This window comes from Camelus dromedarius, chromosome 18 (genome assembly GCF_036321535.1).
Source record: "Camelus dromedarius isolate mCamDro1 chromosome 18, mCamDro1.pat, whole genome shotgun sequence".
NCBI classification, from domain to species: Eukaryota; Metazoa; Chordata; class Mammalia; order Artiodactyla; family Camelidae; genus Camelus; species Camelus dromedarius.
Window position 1 is genome coordinate 16752608 of NC_087453.1, and position 20243 is coordinate 16772850.

Below are 20243 nucleotides of genomic sequence, written 5' to 3' on the forward strand. Positions count from 1 at the left end.
GGTTCAATCATTCTAGAAGTAGGCAGCCATAGTGCTGTGAGGACCCTTAAGCATCCCTAAGGACAGAGCCTAAGAAGTGAGAAACCGAGACCTCCTGCCAACAGCCAGCACTAACTTGTAGCCATGTGAGTGTGCCATCTTGGAAGTGGATCCTCCAGCCCTCAACAAGCCTTCAGATGACTGCAGGCCTGGCTGACATCTTGACTGCAGCCTCATGAGAGACTCCACACCAGTACCACCCAGTTAAGCTGCTCCCAATTCCCTGACCCACAGAAACTATGTGGAAGAATATATATTTATTACTGTTGCTTTAAGATGCTACATCTTGGGGTAGTTTGTTATGCAGCAATAGATAACCAATACATCCCATCAGGGAAAGCTCACACAGAGGCCCCATTTCTTCTACCTGGTGCCATTGAAGGCCTCTGGTGATGAATGCCACCTTGTAGACCTCAGTTGTCCACTTGCTCAATCTCCCAGAAAATACATAAACTACTTACCACATGATGAACACTCCATGAGGGACTAACATTCTCAGAGAGCCATAAGTGATGACAAGACCTAGTATGTGCCTGGTCCATGAGGGTGGAGCCACTCTGAGACCAGCCCAAGAAGCGCAGACCCCCCGTGTCTAGAGGGTCCAGCCACAGACCCAGAGGAGCTCCAGCCAGGGTGGGCAATGCCCTGGTACAGCCTGGTCATGACATCACACAGCGTTCACACAGCGTTTAATCCAACTACCTGACTCTAACCTTGAGTGCTGGGCTGAGCAGGTGATTTGAGTAGGGACCCAGTTCATCGAAAAGGGCATGAGGCACAAAAACTTAAAAATAGAACTACCATGTGATCCACCAACCCCACTGCTGGGTACATATACAAAGAAAATGAAAACACTAATTTGAAATAATACACGCACCCCAATGTTCATTGCAGCATTATTTACAATAGTCAAGATATGGGCACAACCTAAGTGTCCATCAATACTTGAATGGATAAAGAAGATGTGGCAAAAAATACATATATATACAATGGAATATTCCTCAGCCATAAAAAGGATGATGTTCTGCCATTTGCAGCCATGTGGATGGACCTAGAGGGTATTATGCTTAGTGAAATCAGTCAGACAGAGAAAGATAAACACTCTATGTTAGCACTTATATGTGGAATCTAAAAAAGAAAACAAATGAGTGTATATAACAAAACAGAAACAGACTCACAAGTATAGAAAGGGAAGTGGGGAGGGGCAAGACAAGGGTAGAGGATTGAGAGGTACAAACTGTGACATAGAAATAAATAAGCAACAAGGACATAGTTGTACAGCATGAGGAAATAAAGCTGTTTTGTAATAACTTTAAATGGAGTAGAAAATAATGAATCACCAAGAGTGGCCAGCTTCTCAAAGCACCTGAGCCCAGCTTTGCTCACTCTCCATATTCCAGAGGCCACCCCGGCTCCAAGGCGGGTCTGGAGGTGGTCCAAGGCCACGGACAAGCCCCAGCTGAATATGTTTGGCCTCTACCAGGTGCAGGCCCACTTCTGGTCCTGACCGCCCTGCCCAAACCAGCCAGGCCCTTCTCCTCACCAGCGTGGCCCCCTGGGCATCTATCCAGTCGAGGTCCTGGCCGGCTGCAATCATACAGTGGATGTCCGAAATCATCTGCTGCTCAGGGGCTGCCCGCATCTCGTTGATCTTCTCTTGGGTGATGCCTGCAGTGGGGGAGGGGGGTTTAGTCAGCACTCGAGGACTGAGGCCCCAAGGGGGAGGGGTGGTGAGAGGAAGGTAGATAGGGGAGGTGTGGCTCCTGTTCCCTGGGGTCTGTCCTACCACCCACCTTCCTGCCTCCAGCTTCTCAAACGCCTGGCTCCTTCTCATCCTCTAGGTCCGGCGTGGATCCCCTCCCCAGCTGGCCTCCCCTGATCACCCCATCTGACACCCCCTGATCACCCCATCTGACCCAGGTCTCTGTTAGTTTCCTCCATCTCGTCCACAGCTGTGTTTGTGGCACCAGGCACAATGCTCAATGAATCTTTGTTACGGCAGTGACAGAATTCACCGAACATATAACTTTTAAATGGAGAGCTGAATGAATCGAGGTGGAGGGACCCAGAAACACATTTTCAAGCCTGACTCTCTGGCTAAAACTCTAAGTGTTACTGGCAGCTACTAATAGCGTTGAAGGAGAGAGTGACATGCTCTGAAAGGAGGTCCATTAGATCAAGCATTCTTGGATAGAATTCAGGGGAGGTCTGTAAACGTGAAAGGAGAAAAGAATGACATGTTTATTTTCATTACCCTTTAAATGAAAGATAGCATTTCCTTCCATTAGAACACAGGCCAAGTTCACAATAGAACTGGCAGTGACTTTGTCACCAGCAGAACCTGCAGGTATTTTCATTTTATCTGATTGCTTCCTGAATCAGTAAAATTTCTATATGACACATTTAAAAATATTTGGGGACATATACTTTCATAGAAGTGGTTTCCGTTATAGTCCTATGGCTTTGATAACTGCGTTTAAAAATATTATTCTGAGAAGGAGTTCACAGATTCACCAGATTAGCACAAAAACCATTAGGAAGCTTTGCAGAAAGTGAATAGGAAAAGTTCCGAGGAACGGAGAAGTCAAATCGGTGGTTTGTGCAGCGACGTGGGGAGAAACACAAGCGCGGGGACCGGCAGGACCTTGGACTGCAGCCGAGGGTCTGGGTTTGAGATTTATTTCAGAAAAGGAGGCCCTTTCCGTGTGGAATGGGGTGGTGGAGGAGACGCATGTCTCTCTGATGGCTACATTTGTTTCCTCTCTGAAGCTCACTTGTGAGCCGAGAACAGCCCACATCTTGTTTACCCGGGGCCCCTGGCAGCCCGCGTGGTGCCTGGCACAGAGCAGGCTCGTGCCAATGTTCTTGACTTTGTATTATTTTCCCAAATGGGAATGTATCTTTATCACAAATGTTTACTGAATTGAATTGTCACAGCTGACGAAGAGCCCGGGCCAGCTGAGGTGGCCTGCGCGTGTGGGTGACACAGATGAGAGCAACACCCCCATGTGCACAGCACATGTTCCAGGATCGTTCTGTGTCCTCATCTTGTCCATCACGCGGGTAACACCCACCACGGGGCCCCAGCCTAGTTCCTGAGCCCTGACATGCAGGCTAGGGAACTTGCTCCCCTGTGTGGATGAGAGATGCTCGCCGTGGCCCCGCCCTGAGCCCACTCACGGCAGGCTGCCCTACCCTTACCCTGGTACGCCATGCACGTCTCGATGACATCCAGGGTGGGCTCATCCTCGCAGAGGTCATAGGGCATGTTCCCATCAGAATTGACGGCAAGCAAGTCGGCCCCACTGCAGAGAAAGGCCCGGGGTGAGTTCCTAGGGTTGGTCTAGCTGCCTCTACCCTCCAGCCTCTCATCCATAGCCCACCGTGCACCCCAACACCCACCAACCCACCACAGTGCACCCCAGAAAGGATAGCATCTCTAGGATCTCAGGGGCCCCACGTGGCAAGGGGCAAAATCCCAGGAGTCTTCCCCTAGCCTCCTGTTCTGTTGAAGAACCAGCAGACAGGTACTTGAGGACAGATGTCAAATAAGAAAATACAACATGAAAATAATGCCATTTGCAGCAACATGGATGGATCTAGAGATGATCATACTAAGTGAAGTAAGTCAGACAGATTTAAAAGACAAATATCAAATGATATCACTTACATATGGAATCTAAAATATGATACAAATGAACTTATTCACGAAACAGAAACAGACTCACAGGCAAAGGTTACCAAAGGGGAAAAGGGGTAGGGGAGGGACACATGAGGAGTTTGAGATTAGCAGATACACACTACTATATATAAAGGAGATAAACAACAAGGCCCTACCATATAGCACAAGGAACTATATTCAAAATCTTGTAATAAACCATAATGGAAAAGAATATGAGAGTATATATATATGTGTGTGTGTGTGTGTGTTTGTATATATATAACTGAACCACTTTGCTGTACACCAGAAACTAAAGGAACACTGCAAATCAACTATTTTTCAATAATAAGTAAATAAATAAATAAGAAAACATTTAAAAGAAAATACAACAAACATTAACAGCAGGAGCACTGCTTACCAGGCATCTGCTTAGAGCCAGGCTTGATCAAGCCCTTTACACACATCATCTTATATAATCCTCGAAACAGTCTTCTTGGTTCAGTATTACTGGCCCCATCTCACTCAAGGAGAAACAGAGGCTCGGACAGGTTTAGTCACTTGCCTGAGGCCGCACAGCTAAGATATTGGGGGGGGGGGGGTCAAGACTCAAAGCTGGTTCTTTCACGCGCCAGCTCTTTTCACTTCTCCCTGTCCTATTTCAGTCTTGGCCCACGTACTGAAACATCCTCGGCTATTCCCCACCTCCTCCTCTAAGTCCCTGCCCAAAAGGCTGGCCAGAACAGGGGCAGGACAGAGCCTCGGGTCTCCGTGGCAAGATATGCCTTTTGGGCCAGTAGCTGCCATGCATGGTCCTGGGAAGTCCTGTGGCAGAATTACCCAGGAACTACTGAAATAAAATGCAGCTTCCTGGGCTCCACTCTAGACCTCCTGAAACAGAGTTTCTCAGGGGCAGGGTAGAAGATTATGTATTTTCAACCCATGATTCTGGTACAGATCAGTACTGGGGACCCTCTGTACTAGGCTGACAGCACTCCCTTTTCCTCTCGCACCATCACTGATTGGACTGTGGCTACATGATGCTCCCGCAGACTTAGCCACACCCAGGCTCTCATCAGAGGTGCGGGCATGGGCCACCTGCCAGTCCTTTGGCCTAACAGCCCTCCACTGTGACCTCTCTGAGCTCCTGTGTGCCCTTGGGCAAGCTAATCCACCTCTCTGAGCCAGGGTGGCAGTACTGGCTGCCATCCCCCCAGCAGCCACCCAATGGGTCCCTGCTGCTCCACTGAAACCTCTGCCAAAGGTCACCAGCCCTCGGCCACCATCCCTAACTCCCTGCCCTCAGACGCCCTCCTTGGCCTCCTGGGACCCCAACCCACTGGTCTCACTCTGTCTCAACTCTGGTACTGTAATCGCCTGATTTCCTGCCTGGTTCTTCAGGACTTTTGCAGCCCTGAGTTCCCAGTGCTCAGCACTTCCTTGGCTTGGCTCAGCTCAAATGGCCACCAATCATTAGATGAATTCAATTAAATACACTTGAAATTGTGTATTTTCTATGTGTTTATAGAACCTGAGCAAACTAGAAAGAATTTCAGGGTGAGAGAAGACTGTCAGAGCGATATAGAGGGAAGTGGCCTTATTCCTGGGAAAGACATTGCTGCATGACGTCCCCCAAAGCAGATCTTGCCCCAAAGGAGAGCATATGGACAGGATCTGGGGGAGCAGGGCCGAGGAAGTATGTGTGCCTTTTTTCTACAGCAAGAAAAACAAAAATGGGAACAACACATAAGAGTGAAGGAGATGAATATAGACTCAAGGGGACAGACAGAGACAAAGAGATTTTATAAAAGAGAATGATACCCTGATACAAAGCCAGGCAAGGACACAAGAAAACTACAGACTGATATTCTTCATGAACATGGAAGCAAAAGCCTCAAGAAAATACTAGCAAACTGAACTCAGCAGCATATCAGAGGGATTATACACCATGACCAAATGGGATTTATTCCTGTAGTGCAAAGATGGTCAGTTTCACATTATTGTATTTCACCACAATAATATGGGGAGAAACAAAGAGAATGAAAGGACAGAGAGGGAGAGGAAAAGAGAGGAAGACACAAGGATGGAAAGGGAATGTGAGGAGAAAGAGGAAGAGAGTGACAGGCACCAAAGGAGACAGGAAAAAAAAGAGAAAGAGAAAATGAAAGTTCCCCCGTTCCAAAAAAAAAAAAAAAAAAAAACTTGTAAAAATCCAAACTCTGAGAAATGCTATTCTCAGGGGAGAGAGGGGCACGTACTACTGAACGAGGATTTTCACCAGGTTGATGTGGCCGCAGGTGGCCGCAGCGTGCAGGGGCGTCCACAGCTCGTTGTCCTTGGCGTTCACGTTTGCACCGTGGGAGAGGAGCAATTTGACAATTTCCTCAAAGTTGTCGATGCAGCACTGCAAGGAGGCCACAGGCAGGGTCAGCTCCGGGCAGGGCCCCGGGTGGCGATGATGACACACCAAGTTCCCCCCGAGACACCACGAGAAGGACAGTGGAGCCAAACGACTTGAGTTTGAAGCCAGCTCCATTACGTAAAATGCTGTGTGGTCTTGGGTAAGCCATTCAACCTTCCTGAGCCTGTTTCTTGAGTTTATAATATACATGATAAAAATGTAAAGATGAGATAAAGTCAGCTATGAAATGCTTTGCAAATATTGGTGGAATGAGACAAAATTTTGAATGAGGCTTTAAAATCCTTTTAGTTTCAGAAGGCTTTCTTCAAACAAAATGGTATGGAGAACTTAGATAACCAATAAATTCAAGCAGGGCTGCTGGGGCTGAAGTAGGGGTGTGTGTTGGTGGGGGCGGGGATAGGGGGTAGGGCGAGATCCCCCTCCCAACAGTGGCCTCCTAGATCATAGTTTGAAACCTCTGACTTAGGAATTTCTGACCCAGAAGGGGAGGTCCCAAGTAACCAAGCCTCCCCTAAAGAACCCGTCTCCGCATGAGGGCCCTAGGGCTTCTGGTACAGTCCCTGCAAGGAGACAGCCGTCTCTGTGCTCCTGCCTGTCCACACGTGGGTCAGCCCCAATGAGAATGCAGCCTCCCAGAGAGACTCAGGGCTCTGACAGCCATTGGAGCCATCAGACTCCAGGGACAGAGAGTGAAAGATTCCACGGGGACAGAGGGGCCTCAAGCCAGGCCCATGAGCAGGGAGAAGGGAGGACAGAGGAGGAAGAAGACAGGAACCTACTTTACTGAATGTGGGATCCATCCCAGGTGACCCCCGGAGAAGCCAGCAGGGGACAGACCAGGGACCTGTGCTAGGCCCTACCCATCCAGGGAAGCGCTTCGCCCTCAGTGCAATGGGAGATGTTGCAGAGTTATACTCAGAGGAGCAGCACAATCAAACTTGCTTTTTAAAAAAAAACCCTCCTCTGGCTGCACGTGGAGAACGGATTGCAACTGCATGCTTGTAGGGGGGAGAAGAGGGATAGTGAGGTGCTGTGTTGGAATTACTCATTTAAGAGATGATGGTGGCCCAGCCTACAGAAGTGACCACAGGCATGGGGAGAAGTGACTGGGTATCAGCAGAAGGAGCGGGGGCGCCTGTGGGAGCCCATGGCCCCAGCTGGGTGTGGAGATGGGGATGGGGCGGTACCACAGCCCCCACCCCACTGCTCAGCAGAACCGGGGGCTCAGCACCAGAAAGACATGTGGGAAAGGAGCAGCCATTTGCATGCAGATGGTGCCAGAGACCTAGGTTCTCTTTCTGAAGCAGCCCATCTGGGGTTGGTTGGGTCTGGGGACATCTCTCTGGACAGGAGGGACACGCGGGACCAGTGGAGCAGGGCACTGCCTCAGGTGGGTGGGAGAACCATGCAGTGGCACGGCACAGTCAGCAGGGGGCGCCAAAGGCACCAGAGTGAAATGGCGGGGAAAGGTGAGGGTAGGGTTCCCGGGCTGTCCCTGGGAGACGGGTTTGAGATGGCCCTGTCCATAGGAGGAGGAGCAGCCCAGCGCCTGGATCAGGGGACAGGAGGGCTAGAGATCCCACCCTGAGGGGCTGCGGAAAACACGAGGATAGGCGGGGGCAGGGAATGGGGCGATTACGCACCCAGAATTGTAGACTTGAAGAGGGACGCCCAGGGCCTGGGCCAGTCTGCACCTGGGAGACGAGGCTAGAGCAAGGGCTGGGTTAGGAGCTGGATGCAGGAGTGCAATGGTGGGTGGTACGTGGTGGAGCGAGTTGGCCTCCTCTCGCCTTCCCCAAGGTGGGCAACGGCACCTGGAGTTGGATGACTCCTCCCGCCCCCTCACCTCCCACATCCAATCTATCACTAGGTGGGGGTTCCATCTCCTGCAACACTGTCCCTATCCCCATGGCCCTGGATGAGGCTTCATCCTCTCTCCCTGCCTCCCCGTCACTCCCCTTCCACACACCCTCTGTCAGAGAGAGCCTCCTCCTTAATCCAGCCATGCTGCTCTCAGATTGCAGACCTCTGAAGTTTGCCTGTTGCCAAGAGCAGAAAATCCACAGAAAGCTCTTCTTACTGTGCTCCTTCGCTGTGTTGCAGCAGCAGTGACGATAACAAAGACTGCAATAACAGCAGCCCCGGCAACAGCAGTAATAAGAACATGCCACGTTATCAGTAATCACAGCTAGCGCTTTTTGAGGCGTTACTGGGTTGCTAACCTTTGGCCATGCATTGCCTCTTTTAATCCCCAGAACAACATTTCCAGGGCTCCATAGCCACGTGGGGCTAAATGTCTCATACCGGACAGTGTCGATACACAGAACATTCCATCATCGTAAAAGTTCTATCGGACAGTGCTACCCTGAACCTCAGTTTCTTGAGCTGTAAAATGGGGATAATCATATTTTAAAGGGGTGTGACAATCAACTCACACTTTACATCAATGAAGTGGCTTTGCAGGGTGGAACATGTGACAAATTTTAATACTAAGAATATGTAATATTTATCCAATGTCGTGATGCTTGTAGGGTTTCTATATGTATTCATTTAATCCTCACAACAACCTAATGGGATGGGTACTTGTTATTCCTCTTTTACAGATGAGGCAAGTGAGGCCCAGAGAGCTTAAGTAACTTGCCCAGGGTCACACAGCTAGAATTAGCAGATGCGTGAAGCCCTGTGGGACAGGAAGAGAAACCAAGAGGACACACAGGGAGCCACTGGGCTGATGACTGAGGGTGGGGACTCGCCCATGGCGCTTATGGGTAGGCCAGTCTTTGTCCCCACTTCCCGCCCTCACAGCGAGATAGAGAGGCTCCTGCCAGCCCAGCGTTCCCATAGCCTGGCCTCTTGTCCACCAGGCTGCATTTAAGTCCACCCACTCAAAAACTTGGGCCAGGGCACAGGGAGGTTCAATGTGTTCACTCATTAACTCAGCACGCACACTTTGAGGACCTACTGTATGCCAGCATGGGGACCGACGCTGGGATACACCAATGAGTAAGACACAGGCTCTGCCCTCGTGCAGCTCAGAGATCAACATCAAATGATCAGGCTAATGGCTAAGAGGACAGAGGGGTGCTCAGCAGAAAGGCCGTGGATGTACCAGCTCAGCTCTCAGGCTCTTGTACGCGCGCACCCAGCATTATGGGAAGACACCAGAGTGCTCTGAGTAACGGTAACGCCAGCAGATGTGGGCCTCGGCATCCCTGCAGCCACTGCATGGAGAATGGATCACGGCAGGGTCACCTGAGTGCTGGGGACAAGTGGGGGCTGTCACAGCATCTGGGCAAGAGATGACAGGCAGAGTAGCCCCTCCCAGCCAAAGGGGACTGGGCCCACCTCGCTGCCCTAAAAAAGATGTATGTTATGACAGCGCATGGTTCCTGGCCGTAGGTCACAGCTGTGTGACCTTAGGCAGGTCACATCCCCAACTCCCCACGCCTGTCAATCACTTTTGTCACTGGGATGGGTGGATGCCTTGGTGGGTGTAAACACAAGTGCCTCGTAAACTGTCAAGCTCCAGACAAACTTGCTTTGTTTGTCAAACCCTTTGCCAGACAGTGAAGATGCAGTGGACAAAGGATCCCTGTCCTCAGAGGCTGTGAGTGCCGCACGCACGTGGGCACGGGGGCTCCGTGGGTGTGTCCGTAACTGACACCCTCCTCTCAGAAGCAGACAAGAGCCTTTCAGACGGGGCAGCTGCGGCTCCCCTCCCCCTCCTCCCTGAAAGCTCTGGGCAGGAAACAGCAGGGAGATGGGGCACCTGTCCAGGGGGAAAGCCCGGAGCCAGAGGCCCCAGTGAGCCTGGCCTTACCTGGTGCAGGGCTGTGAGTCCATCCTCGTTGCACAAATCAGGGCTGACCTTATTCTTCAGGAAGTAGCGCACTGCAACAGAGGGAACAGGAGTGAGTGTCCTGTCACACACCAGGTATACAGTGATGCCAGGGACCCAGATAAGACCCACTCTCCACCAGGTCCTAACATGAGCAGTCATGTTTACTCCTTACAACAGGCGTGAGAGGTAAGTATCAACACCAACCCATTTCACAGATGAGGAAACGGAGGCACAGATCGCAGATCTCTGGTCCAGGATTTCCAAGGGGTGGATGGCACTGCCTGACTTATTCTGCACAATAAGAACAGGAGCTAACTTTTTCTGAGCACTTCCTGTATGTCAGGCACAGAGCAAAGCAGTTTATATTTGCTGTCCAGAAAGAGCACATTCTAGTCACTGAAAGCAGACACTCTGGTGTCTGATGGCCTGGATTCCAATTTCAGCGCCATTCTTATTGGCTGTGCAACCTCAGTCAAGACACTTCCCTCTCTGTGCCTTAGTTCTCTATTCTGTAAAATGGGGATGGTGTTAATCCTACCTCACAGGGGCATCACGTGGAGTAACTGAGGTGAGCTGTGGCCAGGGCTTGGTGCGGCGTCTGGCCCATGGTTTGAACGTGAGTTCTTATTATGGAGGCTGTTATCGTTTTTATTAACACTGCAGGTCCCTGGACCAGGTATTAGCCCACTCACAACTGCCAAATGCCCCTTCTTTGGCCCCACTGAGCCTTGGGGGCCAGGGATAGCAGGGGCTTTAACTCCCTTCCTTCCCTAGACCTTTATCTAGCTCTGTGTGTGTGTGTGTGTGTGTGCGTGTGTGTGTTTTCAGGGATGGTGGGTAGGGCAGGGAACTGGGGATGAGGGAGGCCAACGTGAACTCCAACCACAGCCTCGAATCTCTCTTGCTTAGGACCACGCCCCTCCCCTTATTACTGGGATCCTCCCTCCTTCTCCATCCCTCCCCACCCATTAAGGTCCCAGTTCTCATTCTGAACCCACGTGCAAAGGGAAGGACAGTGGGTCAGCATGCACATAGTGTACAACATCAATTGTACCAATGTATTCAAGTCCACCTGCTCAGAAACTTGGGCCAGGGCAAAGGGAGGCTTCGATGTGTTCATTCATTCATTAAGTCAGTGTGCACATATTAAGCACCTACTGTGTGCCCGCATGGGGAACGATGCTGGGATACACCAATGAGCAAGAGACATGGATTCTGCTCTCGGTCAGCTCAGAGTCTGGGTAGCAGGAGACCAACATCAAATGAACTAGCCCGCTGGCCCATAAGGTCCCTTCCCAGTCTTGGCAGCTGGAACCCTTGCCATGGCCTCCCAGCTTCAGGATACCCATCTCTGCACTGCCTCCAGCTATACCTCCCCCACGGAGCAAACAGTCCAGGTAGCCAATGGGATGAGTCCACTGAACCCCATGGTTCCCGTCTGGCCCACCTGACCCTTCCCTGTCCAGTGGCTCTAAGCCTGAAAATGCAGAATCTGCAAAGACCTCTTCCCCAGATCCAGCCTCCCCAGGGCGGGCCATGCAGGGGGCAAGCATGCCTCTAGGCTGAAGAGGGGACTGAGGGGTGGCTGTTTGCTGAGCAATTAGATGAACTTGGATACACAAGCTGGCTTGTGCATGAGACCCTCGTGATGCTGAGGAAGCCAGCGATGGAGGCCTGGGTCCTGTAGATGGGAGGTGCAGGCTGGCCTTGCCCCCCTCAGCCCCTCCCATTCCCACCCAGTTTGGCTCCCTCCAAAACACGAACCAAAGTCCACATCCCCTGGTGCCCATGGCGGGCACCATCTCCACACTACGGCCCACCACCCACGCAAGGGGGTGGCGCCCATGGGCGTCCTGACTGATTTGCCTCTGCTGTGGGGGAACAAACTCGAGGGAGCTGTGAAGGACAGAGGGCATGCCATCCACTCCGCAGGTTGACTAGCTGCTCAGCAACCCCAGGGGTGCCAGGGAAGAAGCCGAGGTCTCAGGAGCAGCTGGGATGGGGTGGTTCCCCAGCTTGTCCTCATCAGTCCCAGCTCCCAGACCCACAGCCCTGGAGGCACCATTGGCCTGAGTGTGAATGGAGGCTCCAGTGAAGGGGAGGTTGAGGCCTCCACTCAGGCTCCTGGCAAGAGGTGACATCTCCAGCAGACTTGCCCGAGATGCGCTCACGGCTGCTGGGGGCCAGAGTGACAGGAGTTTACACGGGATATAGTCAGGTCCTCTGGAGATGCTCTGTCCAAAACAGACCCACTAGCCCCATCCAGCTCTTACAGCTTTTCAAATGTCAATTCATAAAAATTCAAAATTCACCTCCTCAGTCACTCTGGTCACATTTCAAGTGCTCAACAGCCATGCATGGCTACCATATTAGAAAGAGCAGAAACAGGACATTTCAATCTTCACAGGAAGTTCTATTGAACTGCTCTACTTTAGGGAATTATACGTGGAAATTAGTCCCATCACCAATTGCCGAAACCTCTCCATGGCTCCTGATTGCTTGGGAACAAAAGTCCAAAACTCTCACTATGGCAGAGAACATCTACATAACATGTTCCCAGCCTCCAGGCCTCCATCTTGCACAATCCCAGGGGACCATTCACACAGTGGTCTACGAGAGGCAGAGCAGTGCACAACTTGCTCAGCTGTACTCAATGCTCCTAACCTACCTACCTCCCCAGTCGAGGTCTTAAACTCCGAACACCTTCCACAACGGTCTTTTGTCAGCTACAGAGTCACCATATTTCCTTTGGCCTCTGAGCTTTAGCACAGCCTGTTCCCATTGCCTGGAAGACTCAATCATCCATCCATGCACCAACCCATCCATGCATCCAGCCATCTACCATCCAGCCATCCACCCTCATCCATGCATCTATCCATGAATCCCCCCATCCACCATCCATTCATCCACCTGCATCCAAGTATCCAACACTAACACACACACACACACACACACACACACACACCCCTCACTCCTCATCCTTTACCTTTCAGCCCAAACTCCTCAGATGAAGGCATTGTAAGCTCAGTTTCTACACATCTCATTTACAGCCTTATCACAATCAGAATTACATAACTACTTGAGTAATTATGGGCTTTGGGTTTGTCTGCTATAAGACACTAAACCCCAAGGGAAGGACAGTGACCTGACACTTACTGCTCTTTCCTTGGGGCCTGGCACACAGTAAGTAAATCCTCAATAACCCTTCCAGGACCCAGACCTAATTGGCAGCCCCCTAGCTCAGTCCAAGGACACAGCCTCTCCATCTCTGAGCAAAGCAGTCCACCCTATAGTGCTGACCCGGATGGCTCGAGTTAGAATATGCAGTGTTGCCAACAGGTTCCTTGAACAGGATGACCTGGTAGCTGGTCTCAGCCTCAGAACCATGTGAGAAGTCTATAGCGAAGCCACTGATTACTGAGGCCAGCCTGTCCACGGGCCAGGGTTCAAATCCTGTGGGGGTGGGTGGTGGACCAGGCTTCCTCCCAGGAGACACTCTTTGAGGCAGAAATTAAGCGTCAGCTGCCAACAGCAGCCTTTGTGTGCAGTAATTATCGGGGTGTTCTCCCAGTGGCACGCGAGCCTAAGACATATAATTACTCCAATATCGGGCAGTTATTCTCAGCCCAAGAGGTGGGACAAGTCATCCTCGTCTCTAAGGAGCCCTTAATAGCCAAGAGCCAAGGCCCCGTCCGTGGTTCTACTTGCACTTTCTCTGGGAGCCTGGCTCTGGACACAACTCATCGGAGCAAAGACCCCAACACCCAGTGCACAGCCAGGCTATCCTGCCTCCGGGGTTCAGCGAGAAAAATGATTCTTCTACCAACAGTGTCTTCTCACTGAGCTCGTCCTATGTGCCCAGGTCAACGCTGAACCACTTTTCTTTCATGTGTTCATGTCTAATTACTCCTCTTATGGAGAAGAGGAGACAGAGGGTCAGGGAAGTGCAGCTCAGAGCGAAATGCCACCGAGTGGAGGAAATAACTCACCCCCAGCCCCTCCTTTGAAATCCTTCTGACTTCAAAGCCCAGGCTCTTGGCCCCAGGGCTGCTCCGCTCTGCCTCTGAGACCAGAAATGGGGACCAGCATTGCTGGAGCCCTGGTGGGGTGGGAAGGAGGGGGATGGGAGAGTGGACAGAGCGACCTCTGCTCTGTAAGCATCAGAGGCTCTCAGGTCCCAGGCCAAGCCTCTTCTTGTAGACCGAAGAGCTCAGGGATCTACAACCAGGACACAAAAAACATGGCAGCCCCAGAGGAACACAGTCAGACATCTCAACGGCCAAGTTCAATGTTAAGTTGCCTCTTCCCACTCCCTACTTAAAACTCTCATGTAGTTCCAACTTGTTCTTAGAACAGAGTTCAAAACCCTTCCTTGGCCACTACTGGGGTCAGCAAACTATGGTCCCTGGACCATATCTGGCAGGCAGCCTATTTCTGTAAATTAAATTTTCCTGAAACACACCTGCACTCATGCATTTACATAATGCCTGTGACTGCTTACACCCCACACCACCAGAGTCAGGTCGTGACAGCAGAGGCAGTATGGCCCACACAGCCTAAAATATTTGCTATCTGGCCCTTTCCAAAAAAGATTTGATCACCTTGGTCTTCACAGTCCTGCATGATGTGGTCCTGGCTACAGGGTTACCACCCAACACAATTCCAGGGGGCACTGTTCTCATCAGTCTATGGGGAAAGCTTGCTCTGGAGTTGTGCAGTGTGCAGCCTGCTCAGCCGTACCCAGCAGTCCTGTCTCCAGAGCTGTCCAGGCTCCCCTCTGGCTCTCTGAGTGCCTTGCACAATGGAGGTAGCTAGCTTGGGGGTATGTAAGGGGTTGGCCAGGGCTCAGGGAGGACAAAGACCAGAAGGGCATGCTCTCCTCTTTAGCTGGGCAAGTCCACCACATCAGCCTCAGGTCTGCTCCTGCCCCAACACCAGGCTTGGCCATCAGTTTGTCCAAGTGACCTATCTGTCCTCCCACATTTGTTTAAATGTGGCTTTAGGGGAAGTTAATTCCTTCTCTCTGTGCCTCGGCATCCTCATCTGTAAAATAGGGATCAAAACAGCATCTTCTTTGTGGGGATGCTGTGGAGATTAAGTAAGACAATGCCTGAGAGCTACTACTATCATTTATTTGAAAAATAAAAATAAAAAAACAACTATTGAGTTCCTGCCCTGTGCTGGGCACCGGAGATGTAACCATGGACATCTTGCCTGTCTCAAGAGCTCTCAACCTGGTTGTAAAACGCAGAGGCCATCTGTCTCCAGGGAGCTTGCAGCATCGGCTGGTTCAAGGACCACAGTGAGGCCGCAGCTAACGTCCCCATCACCCCTGCTACAGGCAAGACCCCAATGAGATGGCAAAGAGGTGGCTCCCACCCGCCTCTCATATATTCCTGCTCCTGGCGCCAACCACGTCGCTCCGCCCACACCTCCCTGGCAATCTGGCTGGAATCTGGGCCAAGCAGGGCCATCTGCTCCCCTCCATCTCCAGCTGTAGCGAGTGAGGCTGAACCAACCCATCTAGGCAGGAAGCTGGTGGTGGCTGCCTTTGTGGGGAGAAATCACTGCTGACAAGCTTGTTTTCTTTGCCACCTGACACACTCTGCCCCACAGAGCGGACTGTCTGACCTCGGGCTGCTCAGTGACGTGCAACCACGGGTGTGGGTCCTGCTCCTGCCCAGGGGAACAAGGACAGCAAGGCAGAGGTGCCTGCCCCTTAAAGATGGACCCTGGACAATCTGCATCTGCGGGGGTGCTGGGGGAGGGCCCTGGGACTGCACTGCTGCCCCCTGGCCACGTGACTTGCACCATCACGTTTGCGGGAATCCTGCTCACTAAGCTCTCGTCCCTTCCCATCTGACTCCCTTTCCCACCCAGCACCCAGCAATGAGGACTTCTCCTCCCACTGCCTCCTAGGCGCCTTGTGATCTAGTCCTGCTCCTCCCCACCCCCACCTAACCCCACTCCCCAACCTCCCCCAATTCCCTCCCCCATTCAGTCACGCTGGCTTCTTCCATTTCTTAAAACAAAACAAAAACTGAGCTCATGGAGGCCTTTACACACACAGTTTCCTGTGCCTGGAGCCCTCTTTCTTCCCTTACTTGGGCCAGCAAACTCCTCATCCTTCCGATTCCAGCAGAAATTGCAGATCTCCTCTAAGAGGTCTTCTCTGATCACTCCAACCTCAGTCGAGTTGCCCGAGTTATTTGCTCCCACAGTGCCCTGCATTTCTGCTTCACAGTAGTCCTGCTGCAATTTGTAATTGCAGGGTGATTAGCTGGTATATATTAATTATATAATTATTTGTTTTGTTTTTTGGGTTCCATGACGGCAGCAAATCCCATTGACTGGTGACCCCGGTCTCCAGCACGGAGACTGGCTCACAGCAGGGCCTCAAGAAATCTCTACTGTAGTGAAAGCACCTGAAATCCACTCTCTTAGCAAATTTCTGGTACTTAGTATAGCAATGTTATTAACTATAATCATCATGCTGCACATTAGATCTCCAGATTTATTCATCCTCCATAATGGCAACTTTGTACCCTTTGACCAACGTCTCAGAAAAAAAGTAACTACATGAGGAGATGGATATGCTAATCAGCTTGGCTGTACTAATCATTTCTCTCTATATATATAGATAAACATCATGTTGTACACCTTAAATATGTATAATTTTTATTAAAAAATTTTTTTGTTTAATATCTATTGTGTGAATGAACAAAGGCAGGAAGAAACGGAGGGAGGAATGCTCTGGGGCCCCACGAAGTGGCTTGTTGGGTCTGTGGGACTGTGGGACTGATCTCCCAGGGACACGTGCATAGCCCTGCAGACACACCACACGGTGTGTGACTCAGGGGCTGGAAAGCAACAAGCATGGATTTTGCACAGAAATGAAGCAGCAAATACACCTCCCTGATCCTCTCCTGGTGGTGCAGTCAGACCTGGCGGCTGCCCAGAGAAGTCCGTCAGCTCACCCTGAGGCCAGGCACCCATCATGACCCTCCCACCCAGGACCCCAGTCCTCACTCCCTCTGCTCCAGCTTGGGTGTTCTTTCTACAATCCAGCACTGACTGTGCCCGAGGCACCGTGTTGCATCTTTATGTCCATCAAATCCATTAGTCCTCCTAATCTGGTTATGAGAACTAATGACCTCTTATTATTAATTGCCTGCTAGTATCACCCCAATTTACAGATCACAAAACTGAGGCTCATGCCTGAACCTGTGAAATGACTTCCCCAAGGGGATGCACCCGGGAAGGGCAGAGCTGGGATATTAACCCCAGTCTGGCTGCCTCCAAAGACTGAACACTTAACCACTTTGCTAAAATTATGCCAAACAAGGCCCCAGGGAGCGGAAGGTGGGCAGTGGAGAGATGTGGGAGACGGATAAAGTTATTAGCGTGAAGAGAGCCAGAGAGATGACGAAAAGCAAGAAGGTGAAGATCATTGCCAATAGTTCAGTGTTCAGTACATGATAATAAGGACAACGGTAGCTAACAGTCACAGAACCTCCTCGATGGAGCAGTTTAGGTCCAGAGGCAAATGAATGGGGCTGACCCTGGTGCCTGAGCTCCAACATGCCTTCTGTTTGTCTTCCTGCTGCATCTCCATTCTCAGTAGACCCCACCCCATCCCAGATTTCGAGCACCCTGGTGGCCTGGCTCCAGCTGCTGCCACCCACCGACTAGGCTGCACCTCCTCCTTGAAAAATCGTGCCCATACTGGCCCCGTTTCTTCCCCCTCCTCACATCCTAGGTCTGCTTTGCTCAGTCTCACGGGGTCCAGCACTGGCAGCCTGATCAAACCAGCCCCTCTGGCCCTCCCCTCCCCTCTGCCCTCCTCAGGATGCTTGCTGGCAGGGCAGCACAGGACTCAGCCTACTGCTTCAACGATGCCAGAAAGGGCCAGCCCTCTCAGGAAGCAGCCTCTTGACTCGCCTCTCAAGTCAAGGCTGTCCTGGGTCTTCAATGCACCACGCTTCCAAACTCATTCCACTGAGCAACTTCAACCTTTCCACCCACTGCTGCTCCTCCCTGGAGCAGAAATAGCCAGAAATAGCTGCTTCCAAGGAAGCCCAGTCGCCTGGGGCTGGGGGTGGAGACTCAGTCAAATCTAATGGTGGCTTCCGCAGGGGCTGGTGCAGCCCGTCCCACTGGCGAGAAGTTCACCCAAGGATCCTGGGCGATGACTCAGCCCTGGTGGAGGGTGGGCCTCCCTCAAAGTCACATCCCCAGGCCCAGGGCCCAGGAGCCAGGTCTTTGTGTTCCCCAGGTCGCCTCCCTCCAGGGCCCATTTGAGAAGAGGCGGGGTCGGACAATAACATGTGTGGGCGAGGATGTGGGGACCTCGGAACCCTCGTACTTTGCTGGTGGGAATGTAAAATGGTCTGGTAGCTCCTCAAAATATAAATATAGAATTACCATATGACTGGCAACTCTACTCCTAGGTACAGACTCAAGTGGAATGACCACGTATGTCCACACAAAAACTTGTACACAGAAGTTTACAGTAGCACTATTTACAATAGCCCCAAAGTGTAAACATCCAGAACATCCATCAATGGATAAATGGATAAATAAAATATGGTCCAGTCATGCCGTGGAATATTATGTAGCCATGAAAAGGAATGAAATGCTGACACCCGCTACACCATGGATGTATCTTGAAAACATGATGCTAAGTGAAAGAAGCCAGTAACAGAAGACTGCATATTGTGTGACTCTATTTATACAAAAAGTCCAGAATAGGCAAATCTATAAAGACACCAGGCACCACCCTCTCTCTTGCATCGATAAGCCGCCTTCTGTGCTATTCCCTCTGCCTGCATATTACTAAGTAAAAGTGAAAGGCAGCATACTGTATGATTCCAACTATATGACATTCTAGAAAAGTCAAAACTATGGAGACAGCAAAAGGAGTTGGAGAGCAGGGAGGGATGAACAGGCAGAGCACAGAAGATTTGGGGGGCACTGAAAAATACTCTGGATGGTACCTTAATGATGAATATATGTCATTACACATTTGTGCAAACCCATAGAATGTACAACACAAGAGAGAACTCTAATGTAAACTATGGCCTTTAGATAATCATGACATATCAACGTAGGTTCATCAACAGTAAAAATGTACCACTCTGGTGGGTCCAGTTGATAACGGGGGAGGCTAGGCATGTGTGGGGCCAGGGAGGGTATGGGATATCTCTGTACCTTCCCTCAATTTTGCTGTGAAACTACAACTGTTCTAGAAAATAAAGAATAAATAAGCAAGCACACAAAGAGAAACCAGGGTAGCCTTTGTACAAGATGAGCTACAGTTAATCCTCTTGAAAAATGCACAGTCTTTCTGAAATGTGGGGCTGGAGGAGGAATCACTTCATAATGTAGGAGCAGACATTTATGTGCTAGATTCCCTCAAATGTAGGGAGAACCACATTTAACTCATCTAATGTGGAGAAAACATGGGTCTGCAAGGTTTCCCCACTAAAGCTCCGAAGACTGTGCCCGTGTACACTGCCCTGTCTCCCTCCCCCTCCTCCCCTTCTGCCCGCTCCCTCACCCCCATCCCCATCCTGCCCTGAAGTACTTTATCTCAGGGACTCAAGGCAAGGGTACTGCTGGTACATGACCCTAAACTTCATTATCCCAGTCATGAACACATCAGACCCTAACTGTGCCAGGTCCCTGTTCTTCACTAAGTCCACTTCCAGAATTCTCCCAGCACTTTCCCCTGCAGCCTCCATGCAGACCCAGAAACCTGATCTCCATTCTGCCTTGCAGAGACTGGCCTCCAGGGAACTCTCCAAGGTATTGGCTCTTATGCCAATTCTCCTCTCTCCCCAAATGCCCTGCACTCCCCCTCTTGAATTTCTAGTGCTCCCCAACCCCGTTTCTTTTACCTCACTTCTCTTTCCACTTATCTCTCCTCAATTTGAGAGGGGGTAATTTATTTCATTTATTTATTTATTTTTAAGTGGAGGTATCGGGGATTGAACCTAAGACACTTTGCATGCTAGGCATGCGCTCTACCACTTGAGCTATATCCTCCCCCTTCTCCTCAATTTTTTAAATAGGCCAGTTATTTCATATCTCCAGGCAAGTAATAAAATATTTGAACCCTCCAGGTAGGAGCTGCATACACATAACACTAAAATGGCTTTACAGCCATCATAATAATATCTAACATTTATTGAATACTTCCCATGTGCGAGGTGCTACACTAAGATGTTACCAGTCTCATCCCACTTAATCCCCACAACAGCCCTGTGACTTACGTGCTATCA

General features: G+C 50.7%; 1 protein-coding gene across 2 annotated transcripts in view; it reads right to left on the reverse strand.

The window, feature by feature from the left end:
• The window catches only part of PPP1R16B (protein phosphatase 1 regulatory subunit 16B), a 94258-nt gene that overhangs the window by 12969 nt on the left and 61046 nt on the right, over positions 1-20243 (reverse strand). For both annotated transcript variants that reach the window (XM_064475692.1, XM_031433820.2), the window contains exons 3-6: positions 9940-10010; positions 5956-6101; positions 3241-3344; positions 1583-1707 (exon numbers count right to left, since the gene is read on the reverse strand). In XM_064475692.1, the coding sequence (XP_064331762.1) occupies positions 1583-1707; positions 3241-3344; positions 5956-6101; positions 9940-10010 (446 nt within the window). The remainder of the gene's footprint in view (positions 1-1582; positions 1708-3240; positions 3345-5955; positions 6102-9939; positions 10011-20243) is intronic.